Source organism: Narcine bancroftii, chromosome 1 (assembly GCF_036971445.1).
Source record: "Narcine bancroftii isolate sNarBan1 chromosome 1, sNarBan1.hap1, whole genome shotgun sequence".
In the NCBI taxonomy this organism is placed as follows: Eukaryota; Metazoa; Chordata; class Chondrichthyes; order Torpediniformes; family Narcinidae; genus Narcine; species Narcine bancroftii.
In genome coordinates, this window is record NC_091469.1 from 88398708 (window position 1) to 88419880 (window position 21173).

Sequence of the window (21173 nt, forward strand, 5' to 3'; positions counted from 1 at the left end):
AACTCAAAAGCCAGAGGAGTAGCTATATTAATCAATAAAAATGTACCAATCAAAATAGAGGAGGAAATAATAGATCCAGCAGGGAGGTATGTAATGATAAAGTGTCAGATATATTCAGAATTTTGGAATTTGCTCAATGTATATGCACCTAAAGAAGAGGATCAAAAATTTATGCAAGATATCTTTTTGAAGATTGCACATACGCAGGGGAATATATTGATAGGAGGGGACTTTAACCTTAATTTGGACTAAAAGATGGATAAAACTGAAAAAAAGACTAGCAGAAAGAACAAAGTAACCAAATACATGGTTAAATCGATGCAGGAAATGCAACTTTTGGATATATGAAGGAGACAACACCCAATGGAGAAGGAATACTCATATTATTCGGGTAGACATAAAACATACTCAAGGATAGATCTGTTCCTGTTGACAGCCACATCCAAGGGAGAGTTAGATAAATAAACAGAATGGTACAAACAAGGGGGCTTACAGCTACCAAGATAATCTTCTTAATTGTCCATTATAATACCAAACTTACTGAGTTAGTAACTCTGCTCGCAATATTGTCATCTAAGCCGTTATTATAGATGAGAAACAACAGTGGACCTAATCCCTGCAGCACATCTCTGGTCACAGGACTCCAGTCTTAATAATGATCTTCCATTTGTACCATCAAATCAATTCTTTTTTCCATTTGGCCAACTCATCCTAAATTCCCAGCAATCTAACCTTACAGAGCAGACTGCCATATCCAGAACCTTGCCAAAGGCCTTGCTAAAGCCTATGAAGATAATAATGTAAAAATGCTCTGAATTAAGCATGTGCAACTCCAGTCAACTGTGAGCAAAGTCACCCCCAACAGAAATGAGAATGAGCTCTTGTGCATGTAAAATGAGAATGAGTCAATGCAGTGTGAAAGAATACAAAGCATCAAACATTTTTTTTCCAGAGCAAGTGAAGCTCCCATTATCTGAAATGTTGGTTTAAAATGCTTATGCTAAAAACCAGCGCTGCTTCCAAACCTGGCCATGCCCCATGACTGATCTTATCTTCACCATAAGTTTCTGCATGATCTAACCAGTTTGCTGAACTGAAAGAATCCGTTAAATTATTTTTCAGTTCCAAGAATATTGGAATGCAACTTCCATAACTTGTTTAAAATTCAATATATTTAATACATCCAAAAGCTTCACATCAATAAAATTGCTTCTTTAAACTTTCTTATGACACCTTCAATTATTTAAAATGGTTTGACACAGATGTTGGTACAAACAGGGAGAGGAGGCGATGGGTGCTTTCTCGTTAATACTAGGTGGTGCATGGACACTAGAGTTATGTCGATCTCCTGCTCTATTGTCTGAGAGCAAATCTCGATTAAATGCAGACCCTTCTATCTACCCCAGAAGTCCTTATCAGTGATTCTCACTGGAGTTTACATCCCTCCCAATGCTAATTACAAGCAGGCACATGCGGAGCTGTATGATGTGGTCAGTAAACAAGGGACAGCCCACCCTGATGCACTTCAAATCTTTGTCAGCAACTTTAACCAGGCTTGTGTCAATAAAACCCTCCCTAACTACCACCAGCATGTAACCTGCTGTCCCAGCACACTTGATCACGACTACACCAAGATAAAAAAGGTCTACTGAAACAACACTTTGGCAAGTCTGATCACCTGGCTGTGCTTCTTCTGCCTTCATGTAGACAGATCCTAAAAAAGAGAGGCTCCAGAGATCAGGATAGCTAGAAGGTGGACACAGGAGGCTGAAGAACAGTTACAGAACTCCATCGAGTCAATAGATTAGGCAGTGTTGAATCCGCTGACTCGAGAATCTGAATGAGTACACTGAGGCTGTCACACACTTTATCAAAACAGTTGTGGATGAATGTGTCCCCACCAAATCACCCAGAAGCCCTGGATGAACAATGAAATCTGGATCCTGCTGAGAGCCAGGTCACAATGTGGTAGAACACTGTAATGCAGTCATTTTACTTTGGCCCGCCTCCAATACTGTAACACCTCCCCCTCGGCCAATCCCTTCTCTCATTAATGCCTTGGACTCAAGCCAATAGCATGTAAGATACGTCTGTGAGTTTATAGTGATTAAAGCCTGTTTATCTCAACTTCTGGCCTGTCGGGTCTAATTGATAGCCAATACACACAGGTTTTTAAGTCCGGAGATCCAGATCAGTACAGCAGGAGCAGGTATGGCCTGTGGAAAGCTATTTCCCAGGTGAAGTGGAGATTCCAGAAAATGGAAACAATGAGGGACATCCGACAGCTGTGGCAGGGCCTAAATGCCAAATCTGGTAAAGTAGCAGACAACAAAGCTTCTCTCTAAAAGGAACTCAATACCTTCTATGACTTGTTTGATGACAGTGACAGTAACAGTAAAGAACCACTCCTCGACACCCCCATCCTGTCCATATCTAAGGATGACATGCATACTGCCTTCAGAAGAGTGAATCCAAGAAAAGTATCTAGCCCGGATGGAGTACCTGGGCAATTATTAAAGATCTCACACCAGCAGGTCGAGATACCCATTTTGTTCAAACAGGTGTCAATCATGCAATAGTCCAAGAAGAGTGTTGTAACCTGCCTTAATGATTATCAAGCAGTAGCACTTACATCAACAGTGATGAAATGTTTTGAAAGGATGGTGATGATACATATCAGCTCCTGTCTGAGCGATGATATAGATCCATTCCAGTTCGCCTATCGTAGTAACATGACAGATGCCATCTCACTGGCTCTACACAAAGCATTGGAACATCTGAACAGCAAAGATGCATACATTAGGATGCTCTTTACTGACTACAGTTCAGCATTTAACACCACCATCCACCCCAAAACTGATCAGCAAACTCCAAGTCCTGGGATTTAACACATTGGTTTCCTCACCTCCAGACCACAATCCTCAGATTGGTAAGAACTTCTCCACAATCTCAATAAGTACTGGACCACAACAGGGTTGTGCTTTTCGTCCCCCTGCTCTACTCACTTTACACCTACAACTGTGTGGCTCAGTATGACAATAACACCATTTACAAATTTGCCGACAATACTATGCTTGTGAATCGTATAAAGGGGATGAGTCAGCACACAGGATGGAGATTGAAAACTTGGCTGAATTTTGCACTAACAACAACCTTGCACTCAGTGTCACCAAAACTAAGGAGATGATTGTTGACTTCAGGAAAGAAAGCTAGAGGAAGACAATCCAATGATCATTAGGGGATCAGAGAAAGAGAATTTTTTAAATTTGAATTTAAACATACAGCATGGTAACAGGTCATTTCGGATCACGAGTCCGTGCCACCCAATTTACACCCCATTAACCTACACCCACTATACGTTTTGAACAGAGTCCTCAAAGAAAACCCACACAGACATGGGGAGAGCATACAAACTCTTTACAGACAATGTGGAATTCGAACGCCAGCTTGTACATAATCACTGGCGCTGTAAAGGCATTGTAGTAACCGCCAAGCCAACCGTGCTGCCCAAGAGGGTGAGCAATTTTAAGTTTTTTGGGGTCACTATGTCAGAGGATCTGTCCTGGACCCAATAAACCAAAGGCATTGTGAAGAAAGCAGGCCAGCTCCTCTACTTACTCAGGAGTTTGCGGAGGTTTGGTAGACATCGGAAACCCTGGCAAATTTCTACCGAGGTGTGGTAGAAAGTATCATGGTCTGGTATGAGAACATCAATACCCCTGAGTGTAAATCTGACCAAAAGGAAGTGGACACAGCTTAGGACACCACAGGCAAAACCTCCCCACTATTGAGAACATCTGCAGAAAACACTGCCTTTGGAGAGCAGCAGCAATCATCAAACAGCCACACCACCCAGCACATGCTCTGTTCTCAATGCTGCCATCAGGAAAGAGGTATGTATAGGTGCCACAAGACTCACATAACCAGGTTCATGATCAGATCCTACCCCTCCATCATCAGAGTCCTCAATGTCAAACTCAACCAGAGACTCATTTACAAATTCTTACTTGTGCACTTTATAGATTTTCTTTTTGTTCTCTCTGTATTGCACAGTCAATTCGTTTAAACTTGTTATCTGTTTACATTTATTTTTGGCTAACATGTTTATGCTGTGTACAGTTTATTTTTTGCACCACCAATTAATGGTAATTTTGCTGTGCCCGCAGGAAATAGGAATCTCTTGTCATGTATGTATTCTGACAATAAATCTGAATCACACTGATAAAAATATTTTTTATGAAAACACTGTTTTCAGAAGTCTTTGAAAAACTACATCAAATGCTTATTCTTAATTAAATGACGGAAGAAAAAAAAAGCAATTTATTTTAGCATGTAAAATCCTTGCCAACCGTCAAGGTTCATTGCCAATCTTACTTTTGCAATTGTGCAAAGAAGCTCAAGCAGAAACTTAAATGATAAAATCCTTTCTGAAAACAAGTGCCACTCTGAACAGATTTGGAGCTGGGTATACTTATTTTGCCTCAAACTTTATCCTTCAGTTGAGTGATTCCAAACAATTATTATCTTTGTACAAATGATTTATATATACTGAAAGGATAAAATTTATTTCCTTGTTTGTAAACTATACAGTGAATATTGGCAATGTTTCATCTTGCTATTCCTGATGAAGGATTTTGGCCCAAAACATTGGCTATCTATTTCTTTCCATGGATGCTGCCTGACCCACTGAGTTCCTCTAGCATTTTGTGTGCAGTCTTCTCTTTTACCTGTTTCATGTTCAGTTACCTTGTTGTTTCCTGGAGATGTGAAGAGATTTAATTAAATATTGGACCAGTAACTCAACCAAACGAGGGATTATTGATGTAGGGGTTATTGGTAAAAGCATTCAATGAGTGATGAGTAAAGAGATTTTCACATAGAGTGGTGACAATGTGACCTGTTAATAGAAGTAGAAACCCTCAAAGCATTTCACCAAGACTAAAATATAAATTTTATTTACAACACAGTATAAGCTGATTCTGGCCTTTGAGACCCATGTTGCCCAATAACACCCAATTAACCTATAGCACCATAAGATTTTGGAGGATGGGAGCAAACTGGAGAACACGGAGAAAACTCATGCATATCACAGGGAGATAGACAGCACTGGATCAGAACCCGGGTTACTGACACTAATAACGCTGACCTAACTGCGTAAAACAATGGACTTCGTGTTGTAAAGTGGAATGAGGTTCCTATTTTTTCCAACCTGCATTGATAAATGCAGTTCTTCTATGATGTGATTAATAAGGAGACATCTCAATAAAGGGCCAGAAATGTTCATTGAACATTGCTACACATGGAGGTTGCATAATCTGTTGAACTACTATAGTTGCTAGTTGTTCCCTCTTTGTTGTCTTAAACATGCTATAGGAGGCAAAGTTCACCTGATTGTAATGCTTATTGTTACAGCCATGGCTGCAGGCATCGGCATCATGCTAGGGTGCAGAGGCTGCACCTGTTCAGTTTCTTCTGATGCGCATGCGGTATTTACTGGCGCGTGCGCGGGGATTTAGTGCAGTCGGAGATAAGTTAGGCCCACATTGAATAGCTTGATGTCATAGACATTGGGTGAGTAGGGCTCTGATATTTTCTGTTGACCATTACTATGGATTCATGGATATTATTACAGTTGCTATCATTAGTCGTTGGTCACGTTAGCGAGGATATTATGATATTATCAGGAACATCATTAGACATTACACGTTATCATTGCCAAGTTCACGACCATGTGATGAGTCATTTTGTGTTCACCAATAAACAGTTTAAAATGCATCTGGACTTCAATATGAATTTGTTCGAAAGCGCCACAGTAAAGAACCTACTTAGCCTCTGAGTGGCTTTTTTATGGACACTGCATTTTAGTCAAAAGAAAATTATATGCGGCAATTTTAATCGACAGAAAATAGCCACATTTTTCATTGAATGGACATTGTTGGAATATTTGGACTGTCGCCACTCTTTAGTTTGGAACAATACTGAAAACAATATGGCATCCATGTTGGAAATGCCAAGCACAGGCTACTGAGAGCAATCTGTCTCCATCAGTCTGAGCATCGGCCACAGAGAGGTCCCAAGCTTCTAATTCTAGAGCAGAATGTCCTATGTACACACTGGCAGAGAGATTTGCTGAGAATCACAGCAATATCATTGACTGTTGCCATGGTAGAAACTCACTCGTTGACAGCAATGCATAACGGCCATCAGAAGTGGCCAGATTACTTTGTGGATTCTTTCTGGGTAGTTATTTAGTTTGAACACAGTTTGGAGGTTCTGCCACTCGTCCATTGGGGACTGTTGATTTTGGGCTTGTGTGGGGTGCATGCTTGGTGCCCAAGCTCGAAGGATGGTGAGATGGAGATGCATAGAATGGGCATGATTAAAACCACAGCAGAAGACATCTACAGAATTTAAAGTCAGCAACTTGGAAATGGCTGAAGGGGTGTCACAAAATGGTGGTGAAGAGGATGAAAAAGCAGAGGATGTGCAATTCAAACTGGCAACATCTGACATGCAGGATGAAATACAACCAGATGACAATGTGTCAAATGTTAAAAGCAGATGAAGCAAATGAAGTTCTTCTGGACCAAGCTCCAATGTTTCCAGGCATCGGCACGTATAAAGGCTGAAGCTGAAGTGGCTGCTCTTGTTGCACGACAAAAAATGCTTAAGTATAAACTTGCCTGGAAAAGAAGCAGCAGGAGGAGCAGCTATTGAGGGAAGAGGGGCAGCTGGAGCTGGAGGAAAACATTGCTGCTATTATGGCCAAAGCAAAGGTACTAGAAGCCTCAAAGGGATCAGGAGTTTGAATTAACTTATCTGATGGTATGGAGTCATATTTTAAGAAAAGACAACAGGAAAAGAAAACACAATGTTAAGGCAGATCCTTTTGTACCACAGTTACAAGACATGCATACATATGGACAAATCCTTCCAAAGCACGATGTTACCAATCCATAAACAACAATAATAATAACCGCAGACAGAGCTTTAGCTTAAATCCAATCTCTCCCCACAGCTCCCTTGATACTCCAGTCAAGCATCAGAAATCCGGATGAACATGCACTTGTGGCTTCTCCAGGTACATTACCTGCTGCAAGCAACAGTGAACAGAGCCAATTATCAGCTATGGAAAGGCAAAATGAAATCATTGCATTATTAATCCAGCTCTCTTTCATATCCAAAAAGGAAATTCAAGTTTTTGATGGTGACCCACTTCAGTACCAAGAGTACATTAAATCTTTTGAACACAATATTGAAAGGAAGAACAAAAACTCCAGAGATTGTCTCTCTTATCAGGAACAGTACACAAGAGGACAGCCAAGGGAACTTGGAAGGAGTAGTCTATATATGGCCTCGGATAGAGGAATTGGAAAGGCTAAGTCTCTACAACAGGAGAAGTTTGACAATGAGCATAAAATTGCAACAGCTTATATGGAGAAGGCTCTTTCATAGTCGTCAATAAAACCGGATGGCACAAAGGCACACACCCTTTTTCTATGAGGATTTGGTAATGCCATGTAAGATAACAGCTTGACATGCCTGCTAATATGCTAGTCATCAAATGGAAATTGACCTACCGGCTGAGGGATACATGGAGAACTGAGGCCTTTAAGTTCCAGGCAAAACACAATCAAAGAGCTACCTTTAAGGATAAGGTGGATTTCCTTGAAAGGCAAGGGCAGATTGCAACAGATCCAAAATTTAGAGATATCAAAGACACTTGAACAATAAGCAAAGATGGAAGGAGGTCCCAGTCACAGCCTTGTCCAAGAATAAAAGGAAGTATCTTTGCACCACAGTGATAGTTACAGATAAGGAAAATGATAAAGGAACTAAGGAAAAGGAGAGTTTGCCTGCTGTGAACAGCTGTTTGTTCTGTGGAGATGGGCATGCTTTGGAGATGTGTCCACAGTTAAAAAGGAGGGCACATAATGAGAAAATTGTGTTCCTAAAAGAAAAGGGAGCATGTTTTGGCTGTTTGTGTAAAAGACACATCAGCAAAAACTGCAGGAAGTGACTCAGCTGCATCATATGCAGTTTAAAGCATCCCAGAATGCTGCATATCCACCAAGGGAAGAAGGAAATGGAAAAGGAGCAAGCAGAAATAAAGCTAAAAACAGTGCTGTAGCCTCTGTTCATACAAGTGGTCTTACTTGGGCTGGTGAAGATAACTGCAAACTCTTAATTGTGCCTGTGCAAGTCAAGGCCAGGGGGAATACAACAGTACATACTTATTCATTTCTTGACCCAGGTAGCATTGCATTATTTTGCACAGTGGGGCTAATAAATAAGCTTAGTCTTCAGGGAAGATGGTCAAGCATTCTATTGAGAACTATAAATCAAAGGAAGGTCATTGTTTCAGGCTCAGAGGTCGCTGGACTGGACAGCAGCAATTTTCGTGATCTCCCAGGCATATACACTCAAGAGACTATGTCTGTACGCAAAGAAAATAACCCATTCATGTACCTAAAATTGATTATGAGATAGAGTTGCTGATTGGCTCAGATGGTCCAAAGGCTTTGGAACCACTAGGTGTTATACAGAATGTGGGAGACAGATTTTGCTCTGTCAAAACCATGTTTGTTGGACGATTAATGGACCATTAGGAAGAAAAGATGATAATAGTCAGAAGCCATCAGCAACAGGTGTCAACAGGATATCAGTTGTGAAACTTGATGAGCTGTTGGAACAGGAGTTCAGGACTGACTTTCCTGAGTGCTTCAGTAACAAACAAAAACCTTCAAGAGAAGACAAGCAGTTCTTGGATTTAGTCTCAAAATTGAATTCAGTTCACCAGTGGCTATACTTTGTGAGGTGTCTGAGGAGATTCAGTATGTCACCGAAGACTCTCATAAATGTATACAGGTGTAAGTTATACAGGTAGAGAGCATTCTGGCTGGTTTTATCACTGCCTAGTATGTAGGCACAAACTCTCAGGACAAGAATAAACTCCAGAGGGTTGTTAACTCAGCCTGTGACATCACAGGCACCAGACTTCACTCCATCGAGGACCATCTACATGAGGCAGTGTCTTGAAAAAAGCAGCCTCTAACCTCAAAGACCCCCACCACCCAGGCCATGTCCTCTTCAATCTTCTAACATCGGGTAAAAGGTACAGGAGCCTAAAGAGAAGTATTCAACTGCACAAGGACAGCTTCTTCCCCGCTGCCATCAGATTCCTGAATAATCAATGAACCATAGACACTGACTTACTTTCATGCCCTATTATTTTTACTTTTTCCTTAATAGTCACGTCTCCAGAATGGAGGACCATCGCCTTCCCAAGATCGTGTTATATGGCGAGCTCTCCACTGGCCACCGTGACAGAGGTGCACCAAAGAAGAGGTACAAGGATTGCCTAAAGAAATCTCTTGGTGCCTGCCACATTGACCACCGCCAGTGGCTGATCTCGCCTCAAACCGTGCATCTTGGTGCCTCAAAATTTGGCGGGCAGCAAACTCCTTTGAAGAAGACCGCAGAGCCCACCTCACTGACAAAAGGCAAAGGAGGAAAAACCCAACACCCAACCCCAACCAACCAATTTTCCCCTGCATCCGCTGCAACCGTATCTGCCTGTCACGCATCGGACTTGTCAGCCACAAACGAGCCTGCAGCTGACATTACCCCTCCATAAATCTTCATCCTCGAAGCCAAACCAAAGAAAGAAAAGAATGCCGTAAGATGGTTATAATGTGAATGTTTAAGCTATGATGCTGCCATAAAACACCAAATTTCATGATTTGCTCATAACAATAAATTCTGATTCTGATTATTGCATTGGATTACCTTGAAAGGAAAGAGAAATATGCAAGCCCGACAATAGAAGAGTTGCTGAACAACGTACACTGAACCTAAAGAGAAAATTCAAGAGCGATTCTTCCTTTCATTTGGACCACACCAACTTCATGACTGACGTGATATCCAAAGTTTCAACAGAGAAAGTACCAGATAGTGTCTTAGAATGCAATGATGCCAAAAAAAAAACTTTGAGTGGTGTTTGACTATGGAGTGATGCTTCAGGGAGTTTTACTAAATTCTCAGCTCTTACAGGGGCCTGATCCTACCAGTACATTGATAAAAATCTCGGCTAGATTCTGTAAAGAACCTGTTGTCATCACTGCAAACGTTGAAGGAATGTTCCACCAGGTACAAAATGAAGACTGTGATTTTTTACAGTTCCTCTGGTGGCCTGATAGAGATTACAGTTTGAACATGATGAAATACAGAATGACAGGACATCTATTTAAAGCAACTTCACCTCCAAGTTGTGCAAACTTTGCCGTGAGGAAATATGCTGAGGACAATATGAAATAGTTTAGCCCTTAAGATGTTATCACCATCATGAATAATTTCTATGTGGGTGATCGCCTCACTTCAGCAGCTTCAGAACAAGATGCAGTAGCTCTTTATCATGAGGCTTTCTAATTACCAAGTGGATAAGTAATCATCATCATGTGTTGGCCTGCCATACCTGAAACAGAGAGAGCAAATGACATGAAGAATCTGGACTTAGACTATGGCAATATTCCTGTGGAGAGGGTGTTATGTGTACAATGGTGTGTTCAGTCTGACGTTTTTAAGTTCAAGATCATTTTGAAAGACCAACCCCTCACAAGAAGGGGGATTCTTTCAACAGTCAATTCAATATATAATCCCCTAGGAATATTGGCACCAGTAGTTCTGATTGCAAAGAAGATCCTGCAAGATTTGTGTAGGAAAAGGATTGGTTAGGACACCAGATTCAATTGTACAGGAATGGATGTGTTGGATTCAGGATCGTCATAACCTGGAAGTCCTTAAGGTTGACAGATGCTTCAAAGCCACAAACTTTGGAATGATGACATCTGCTCAACTGCTAATAGAAATGTTAGTTCCTGTTACAGAATAACAACCATGGTTGGGCACATTGTGGGTTTGCGATGGGAAAAGCAAGAGTGGCTCCATTAAAGCCAACCATTATCCTTCGAATGGAGTTGACTGCTGTCACCATGGCGAGCAGAAATGGACACACTGTGGAGAAAAGAGCTACAGATGAAACTAGCGTACTCCATATTTGGCACTGATAGCACTTCTGTGCTCAAATACATCAACAGTAAGACCACAAGGGTCTGAACTTTTGTGGCCAACAGAGCTGTTGAAATTGACAAAGTCTTACATGCACTACAGGGGAGATATGTTAACACAGTTAACAATCCAGCAGACATGGCTTCTCAAGGTTTGAAAGTCACATCTTTTCTGAAGAAAGAAATATGGGTGCCCGGGCCTCAATTTTGTCTTTGCCCTCAAAATCCTGATGGATTGGAAGAAATCTCACCAAAGGACTCTGTATTCAGGAGCATAACTGTAAACGCTGCTCAGATAACGTCTAAAGATATAGATCCAGTAACTCACTTAGTCCATTAGTTCTCATTCTGGACTCATTTGAAAAGAGCAGTTGCATGGATGCTCAGACTTAAAGGACTGCTTCTGTATCATAGCAGAAAGAGGAAAAAAGCAAGCATTGTTCTTGCTCAGCTTCATCCAGATAACATCCATCAGAGAGATCTGCCACAGAAGGAGACAAGAAATCTTTAGACTCGGGAAAACAGTAGACTCACAGTTGAAGAACTGCCTAATGCTTAAATGGAGATAATCTGGTTTTGCCAGAAGAGATTTGCAGATTAAATCTCATTCTTAAACTGAACCCCATTCTGGAAAATGACGTATCAAGAGTTGGTCGGCGACTTATCAGAGCAGCAATGACAGAAGAGATGAAACATCCTGTCATACAGACCAAGGATTTTCACATTTCTCTTCTAATTATTCAACATGTTCATGAAGAGGTGGGTCATGGTGGTTGCAAACAAATGTTATACAGACTATGCCATTGATGCCACCAGGGCCGTTTCAGAAGGAAGACATGTATCCTTGTTGCAGCTGGCAGCAAGTTCAGTGTATGTCAGACTTAATCTGGAAAAGATGGATTAGAGAATATCTTCCCCAACTGCAGGAATGCCTGAAATGGTCTAACATCAGATGCAACTTCACACCAGAAGACATTGTGAACAATTCAGTGCCTCAAAACTCCTAGTTAAATGGAAAAATTGTTGAGACCATTCTGGACAAAAGGGGACTTGTACATCATGTTCAGATCAAGACCAAAACTGGCTTTCTGAACAGACCCAGCAACAAAGACTGCCTTCCACAAGAGACAGAAGAATTGTCATAGGCCCAGAATTTATTTCATTTTGTCGTTTTTTTGGACCATGTCCATTGCACACAACACAGACTACAGACTTTACTGGTCCACAGTGGAGATCACTTCTTTTCAACTTCTTTTCAAGGGTATGTGCTAGCAACATCTGACCTTATGAAGAATGAAGAAAGAAGATCTATCTACTATTGGAATATCCTGTGTTTGATTGTTATTTATAACTGTATAATTATTATTTGAGACATAATAATTAGGGGCCTGTATTGTAGGAACCAGAATTCACCTGATCATTTTGTTTATTGTGGGCATCGGCGGCACACTGGGATCTGGAAGCTGCGCATGTTTGGTTTCTCTCAGTGTGCATACACTATTCACTCGGTTTTCGGAGTATGCATGGGGGTTTCGTATGGTTGGAGATGAGTTAGCCCACCTTGACTCGTATGGCGGGATAGACGGTGGGTGAATAGGGCTCAGATATATTCTGCTGCCCATGACTATGGATTGATGGACAATATCATAGTCATTATATTGTTAGACATTAATCATGTTGGCAAGGACCTTATAGACATTATCGTTACCATGTTATGAGTTCTTTTGTATTCACCAATAAACTGTTGAAAAAGCATCTGGACTTCAATATAAATTTGTTCTAACACATCACAGTAAAGAGCCTACTTAGCCTTCAAGTGGCCTTATTATAGATAGTAGTTGCTAACTCATGCCATTAAAGTAATTTCAAACCAGAGTAAAGGTGAGCACTTCTGAAGACTAAGCGAGTTACTAGCACTCATTTAAACAGAAGCTGAGACACCACAGGGTTCATGGTTTGAGCTGGACATGTTTTAAAAAAAATGTAGCAAAAGATTCAAAAAGTAACAATGGTTTATCAGAACTTGACAATTAAGACTCAGCTTTATTGAATTAAAAATATGTGATTGTTTCCAGATGGTTTTCTGCAACTCAGTTGTCAGCAGATACAATAATCCATCCTGGAAAGATAAATTATGCCCTGATTTTATATGCATGCCAAATGAGAACACTGAATAAACAGATAAAATAACATGCATCATATTTCAAATTACTCAATGAATTTGATGATTGAGAAGTAACAGCTGGCAAGTGCTTTCCTAATTTGAGTTTTGCATAATACAATAATAAAAAAATTGCAAATAGGAGCAGGACTCGTCTGTGCAGTCCTCAGAACCAGCTCCACCATTCTGTATGACCATGATTGCGTGGAAAAATGCCTCAATTCCATACACCTATCTTCTCTGCATAATCTTTATATTCACCTAAATCATTTGAGAAAATATTCCTTGTCTCATTGTCCAGAGATGGAAAATTCCAAAGATTTTGAGCCATAATGCAAGAAGAAATTTCTCATGTTTTAAATGGCCACCTTTTATGCTGAAATTATATCTCCTAGTTCTAGATGCATTCACAAGGATAAACATCCTCTCAACATCCTGTAACAGTAGAAATGACCCCAACCCTCCACGTTGCTTCGACGATTGGCCACTTACCTGACCTCCCCTGTGTTGTCAGTGACCAGCACATCAGTCTTGCAGCTGGCTAATGGGCTAATGGACAACTCCACTGGAGGCACAACAAAACTTTTGCTGACTGGCAGCCATAAACCTTGACTTAGGCTGTAGGTAGATCTGCAAAAAGAGAGACAACAGCTGATCAAACACTGTTTTCTTGCATATTTCAGTCATGTCTCAATTGCTTCTTGTACACAAAACCACTTTCAAGTGAGGTCATTCCAGAAAGAGTTGATTCCAGCTTGAGCAATGTCAGCAGCCGTTTTCAAGGCAGTGATGTTTCCTCAGTCTTCATGAAGACTCTCTCAATTGTTGGACAATTTCAAAAATGACTTGAACCAACAGAAAAAGAAGAGATTTTTAGTTGTTTGGTTTATCATCGGCAAAAATCTGCAACGTAACACTTCCATAGTCAGGAAGTCAGTCAGCCTCAAGGTCGTCATGATTAATGGGACTTAGCCCTGTATTACTTTGAATCAGAGAGAATTTGGTGATGCTCATTTACTCTGCAGGTATAAAGTCAGAGAAGAATGAAAACAGGCTATTTGACCATGGGGTGCATTCTATATTAATCCCATTGCCTTTGTCCATAGTCCTCAAAGCCTACGCTATTTAAGTGCTCATTTAGACTAGCCATTCTCAACCTGAATATGCTTAACGAAGGGTTAATGCATTTGGTAAGGCTTTCAGTTACTGCAAACGTGGGAATATAATTGCCGTTTAACATCTGTGCCGAAGTGGAATAGTATTACCCACAAGAATGTCAATACGTGTTGGGTAAGGAACACTGATCTTCACAGACAATTCTATACATTACAAGGTGACATGTAATCAGGGTCCAGGCCAGAATGCGTGTTAGAGTGGCACATTAATATGACCAAGGGTGGACACAGTGCAATGCTTGCAAACTTGCTAGCAGGAGAGGGCAGGTGCGGGTGGATGCTGTCAATTACCTGCCGACAAATGATATCCATCCCACTGCTTTTATTGCTGGGAGAATCACTAGCTTGCGTCAAGCTAGATACTAGTGATGGTTGACGCACATTAGTGACACGGGTGGGGGCGTGTCTGATGGAGAGAGATGACCATCAGCAAATGGAGGGAGCACACCACCTCGCTTGACGAGGCCTTCCCCCTCCCCTTGATGTCAACCCTTCATGCCCAACTTCGAGACGGTACAGTAGTTTAGTTGCAGGCAACCTGTCCATGGTAAAGGTGAAACTGGTTGACACAGTATCACACAGGAGACCAAAGAAGCCAGAATGTTAACTCAGCTTCTGAACATCATCTTCCAATGAAAAAGAGTCCATTCTAAAAGTTTCCACAGAAACACACATTGAAACCTAAGTAACATCAAAATTATTCCATCGAGAACGATCAGGATATTTACATAAATCTAATTAACTTTTCAGAAAGAAAGAATAAATTAAATCTAAACAAAAGTTACTGAATAAAAGTTACTTAAGAAATCTTATTTGATCTTTCCTAGTTGTTACTATCAACATAAACCAAAGTCATATGTTATTCAAAACCTTTCTTTGTTTTTTATTCCAGTTATAGTCATATCAGTGATGAACCTCTTTTGAAGTTTTATGTGATTGATGCACAAAATTAAACAAAATGTGCAAATGTAAAAGCTCCCTTTGAAAGTTGATGTTTCCTGGATAGTCAGTTCCTTTCATGTGAATAACCTCGATGCTTATTCTGAGTTCGCAGGGAAATGGAAGAATTATCCTTTGCTTTTATGCATTCAAAGGTGTATTGTTTTGTGACTGCTTTCACCTGTTTTAACTCTGACATTGTCTCTGGCTCATTCCAATGGTAGCTCCATGACAACACCACCATTTTAATATAGAACCTTGAACTTAGAAGTTCACATATATCAAGGAACTATGCTGGTCAGATAGTTCAGAAACAGAGCTAAAGTTCTCCTTCTGGGACAATACCACAGGGCTGAGAACAACTGGGTTCCTCTTCAGTCCTGTAAACTGATCACATCAGTGTGGGACACAAGTGAAGCATTATGGAATAGCTTTAACATTTTTATGGCACATGGTCTCCTCCTTCCATCAATTTTGATGGGCTCGCATGCTCCTCTGACAAAAAAAAAACTCAAAACCTCCTTGTGGTCATTCCTGGCCCATGCCCAATCAAAACAGAGAAGGAGCATCTGGAAAAGCACTGAAATATTTCTGGAAGACACATTGAAATTATTGGAACAGAAGTGACATCAAAATAATTCATCATGGGACAAACAAAATTATATTTACACAAATTCAATGGAGACAATAAAAATTCAGAATGCTATTACTGTTAATGACTGAGATTGGTGTGACTCTTCTCTGAGAGTCAAAGCAATGGACATTCATCAGCTTTCCATGAATTCTGTAGATCTGTAAATCAACTGGTAGCTTTTTGGAGCAGTAACGTGATGCAAATTAGATGCAATCTGGTTAGAGGGCATTCTCTCTATGTGATGCAGTTATTTACCAAACCTTCTTTAAGATAACTTCTCCAAGAATCAATCGATTCTGGCATGGTTGTGTACGGCAGGACATTTGCAGAGGTCACTCCACCATTTAAAAAGGGGGGTGGGGGGAAGCAGCAGAGAGGAAATTATACTCCTATTAGCTGAACCTCAGTGGTGGTAAGTTGTTGGAGTCAATTGTCAAGGATGAGGTTACAGAGTACTGGGAGGTGCATGATAAGACTGGGCAAAATCAGTATGGTTTTCTTAAGGCAAAATCTTGCCTGACAAAACTACTCCAATTTTTGAGGAAACAAAAAGCAGGCTAGACACATGAGGCTCTTAACAAGGTGAGAGCTCATGGAATTACAGGAAAGGTACCAGCATGGGTAGAGCAATGGCTGATCGGCAGGAAACAGAGAGTGAGAATAAAGGGATCCTATTCTTGTTGACTACCAGTTACCAGTGGTGTATCGCCGGGGTCAGCATTAGAGTCACTTCTTTTTATATTGTATGTTAATGATTTGTATTGTGGAAGGAATGGATTTGCAGATGATACAAAGGTAGGTGAAGGGACAAGCAGTGATGTGGAAACAGAGAGGCTAGAAAGAGACTTAGATAGATTAGGAGAAGGAACAAAGAAGTAGCAAAGAGAATATTCACAAGAACTATTCCTCGAATGGAGGGATTACCATACGAGGAACGTTTGACAGATCGTTGACTATAATCCTTGGATTATAGTCAGAAGAATGCGAGGGGACCTTATAGAAGCATTTTGAATGTTGAAAGACCTGGATAGAGCAGACATGGCAAAGATGTTTCCCATGGTAGTAAATGTTTGGTCAAGAAGACACAACTTCATGATTGAAAGGAGCCCTTTTAAAACAGAGATGTGGAGGAATTTCTTTAGTCAGAGACTGGTGACCTTTGGAACTTGCTACCATTGACAGGTATGGAGGCCAAGACGTTGGGCATATTTAAAGAAGAGATTGATAAGTATCTGAATAGTCAAGATATTTGTGAGATATTCATGACGATACATTTTGATTCTGATCAAAGATTTTGGGGAGAAAGTGGGGAAGTAGGGCTGTGGGAGAATGGATCAGCTCATCATAGAATGGTGTAGCAGACTCATTGGACTGAATGGCCTACTCTTCTCCTATATCTTAGGATCTTCATAGACAGAATCCATTTTTGGTGGCATTACAGCCATTAGCTAACCAGTATATTGAACTGATCTGTGGAGAAACTGAAACATCTACTTCCTCAATCACACCACATCCTAGCTACACTCAATACTTTTGCACTCTATCTACAGTATAATGCTCTTCCTATGATGCAGTTATTCACCAAGCACTCTTGGGGATAACCTCTCATACCCAACAGCCACCTTCTCCCAAAAGGACAGAGACGCTCGCAAAGAGACATTATCATCTCAAGCTCCCCTCCAAGAACTTGTCTTAGATTCTGTTTAGCCAGTAGAGATATTCATTGATTTACCACATTTGATATTACAAATTTTCACTGCATGTATTTTACTCATTATGGCATTTATCTTCAATTAATAAACCTGTTTCTCATGACTATGAGTAGCACTACATTTTCTTCTTGGCTTGGCTTCGCGGACGAAGTTTAATGGAGGGGTAATGTCCACGTCAGCTGCAGGCTCCTTTGTAGCTGACAAGTCCGATGCGGGACAGGCAGACACGGATGCAGTGGTTGCAAGGGAAAATTGGTTGGTTGGGGTTGGGTGTTGGGTTTTTCCTCCTTTGTCTTTTGTCAGTGAGGTGGGCTCTGCGGTCTTCTTCAAAGGAGGTTGCTGCCCACCGAACTGTGAGGCGCCAAGATGCATGGTTTGAGGCAATATCAGCCCACTGGCGGTGGTCAATGTGGCAGGCACCAAGAGATTTCTTTAAGCAGTCCTTGTACCTCTTCTTTGGTGCACCTCTGTCTCGGTGGCCAGTGGAGAGCTCGCCATATAACACGATCTTGGGAAGGCAATGGTCCTCCATTCTGGAGACGTGACCTACCCAGCTCAGTTGGATCTTCAGCAGCATGGATTCAATGCTGTCGCCTTCTGCCATCTCGAGTACTTCGATGTTGGTGATGAAGTCGCTCCAATGAATGTTGAGGATGGAGCGGAGACAACTCTGGTGGAAGCACTACATTTTACACCAATAGAAATGACGTGTCTGAGGTTGGACATTTTTCCCAGCTTTTTTGGTGTATAAATTTTGTTGAAATAAAATATTTTCAGGAACAAACCCCTTTCCTGAATGAAGAAATTGCTGTGCATCTTTTTTTGAATTGTATTTTGCTCCTGCACTCGTTCCACCAACTCTGAAAAAGTCCCAATCCTCAAGCATTTATTTCCAATGAAAAGCACATATATCTCAAGAACATCAAATTTTACATTTGGTCACTGAATTGCACTTTGTTTCACTGTCAGAGACATTGAGCAGGTAGGCTGGTGAAGCATTTTCTCATGTGCAGATCCTTTAAAATTTATTCCACCTTGTTTCTAGTTGCTTGCTCATATGTAATGTGTCAATATATAATTTGTGATCCAGTTTGGCATGTTTGAAGAATTATGTTTTTAAGAAATATTCAGAACTGAAAACCTCTATTTGTGGCTACCAGGCCACAAAGTTCATGAGCCTCTCGAGGATACAGTCACATGCCTATTCATACCAGTTGATCACAAATGATAGGCTTCCCAGAAATCTCATGAGATAAATAATAAAATTAGATTAATATTCCAGTTTTTTAAAATTACATTTGATTTACAGTATGGCAGAAGCTGATTTGCCGCCCAATAACACCCAAACTATATTGTGCGGCAATATTTTTTTGCTGCACTTCTAAGCAAAAGGTTAACCATGCCTAACTTAATTTATGGCTTTCTGATCTTAGCCTCTGACACCAAGGTGTTCATTATACTCTAACACCCTTGCTGATACAGTGGTTTGCAGACACATGGCCTTCGAACAACACAAGCTTCTCCTAGAGGTCTTCACAATGTGCAGAAGGAAGACAGTTTGCTCCTTCCTCCTTCCATGAGACATTGGAACAGTGTGTCACTGACAACACTTCCTCACTCCCACCATCACTTCCCATACTTGTTCCTGGGTCTGTTCTTTTGTTCACCACAAATGATGCTTTATATCTTGCAAAAACAGAACATCACTGCAGTGTGAAAGAAGCCCCCAAAATATTTAAAAAAAAACACTACTTTGTACTGTCTCTGTGAATTAAGTATCCTGTAACCAAAAGAAATTATTCCAAATATGTAATTGCGTATTGTTTTTATATTGTATCGTTATATGTGATCATGATGTTCTGTGTATTGTGTGCATTCTGTGGTTCGGAGAAATGCCATTTTTTCTGGTTGTATATGCAAAGTCAGATGATAATAAACTTGATATCAAGCAAATTATTCTTTTCCCTTCTGAGAATAGTGGCAGTGGAGATCTATTAAGTTATGTGCAGTTAACTATGTTCATTAAAGTCAAGGAAGCTGTGGCCCACAAACAGAAAGCTTTGCTTCATTTATATTTCTACGATTGCATAACTTTATTTTTCAGCATCTTACATAAGCTTTCAACTCTGTTCTTTTAGCTGAAAAACTTCACCTGCCCGATTCCACCCATGTCACAAAAATCCTTTTTGTTCAGGCCAAATGACATGATTGAAGTGTTATAATCTCTCCACTGTGGAGAGTAGAGTTGTACCTATTGCTCCCTGGACCAGACAGGTACCATCTGTTTTTTTTTTAATTATATAGTGCACTGATTTGTTTCATTAAGTGATGTGCAAGTGAAAAGCTGATGAACAGGTTACAGATGGAGAATGAAACAAGAACAGACTGGAGTTCAGAAAGTCTGATATTTTTAAAAAAATTACATTTGATTTACAGTATGGCAGAAGCTGATTTGCCGCCCAATAACACCCAAATTAATCTCTAACACCGTACACTTTGAAGGGGTGGAGGAAATCAGAGCAAGCAGTGGAAACCCACACAAATACAGAGAGAATGTGCAAACTCCTTAGAGACAGTGTGGATTTGAATCCATGGCACTGGCACTGTAACAATGTTGCACTGACTGGTATGCGATGGTAATCATGATGTTACGTATTCTTGAGTGGATTCAAAAATAAAGGGGAGAGGTTTGCATTGGATCCCATCTTCTGATGGGGAGGGAAAGGTGTGCACTGGGATGCAGTAAGGAGAATCATGAGTGCAATGATGTCATCCTGCATAAATTCTATTGTCACAAGAGTGACTCACAATAAGTGCCCAAAAGGAGTGATAATATGCTACCTATCATTGATGATCACTGTGTTGATGAAAGAAATAAAGAAGACTATTACTGAAATAAAAGTATTTTGCAATTCAATTGATAGGCCAATTTATTGTGACTGAATGAGATGACACAGCAAAGCTTCCTTCAAGCATTTTCTCTTATCTTTCAAAAACAAGCTTGCTTCGCTCATAAAAAAAACAAATGCAAGTATAAAAAGGTATATGGTTCTCTTTGCATTCATCGTTTCATACTGTACATTCATGATTTTAACCATTCTTGGTTTCCTTGGTTGATGGAAACTTCAAATGTTTGAGAGACATTTAAATAGGAAGGATTGTTTAATGCATGAGAACAATTGATCTGAAAGTCAGCACAAGTCTGTTTCGGGCCTACTATAGTCATATTTTCCATGCCTCATGAAGCAATTGTAAGATAGAGATGATTTTTTATGAACATACAAATTTAACTTGAATGTCCAGCATCCCTTCCAATTGATGGTGCCAATGGCTTTGACATTCTTACAGTATCCTTCTCTGCTTGCAATGATAATGCAGGTTCTTGAATCAAGTTCTTCAGCAACAAGTTTCTGTCAGCTCTCAAGGCTCTGCCATTGCTTTGGTTTCTTCATGGCTTTTTCAACTTCTTGTCGTTTGGGAAAGGAG

At 40.5% G+C, this 21173-nt stretch overlaps 1 protein-coding gene across 19 annotated transcripts in view; it reads right to left on the bottom strand.

The window, feature by feature from the left end:
- The window catches only part of LOC138760976 (astrotactin-2-like), a 1981947-nt gene that overhangs the window by 1045764 nt on the left and 915010 nt on the right, over positions 1-21173 (bottom strand). For all 19 annotated transcript variants that reach the window (XM_069932424.1, XM_069932434.1, XM_069932420.1 and 16 more), the window contains one exon: positions 13720-13857. In XM_069932424.1, coding sequence (XP_069788525.1) covers positions 13720-13857 — 138 coding nt within the window. The remainder of the gene's footprint in view (positions 1-13719; positions 13858-21173) is intronic.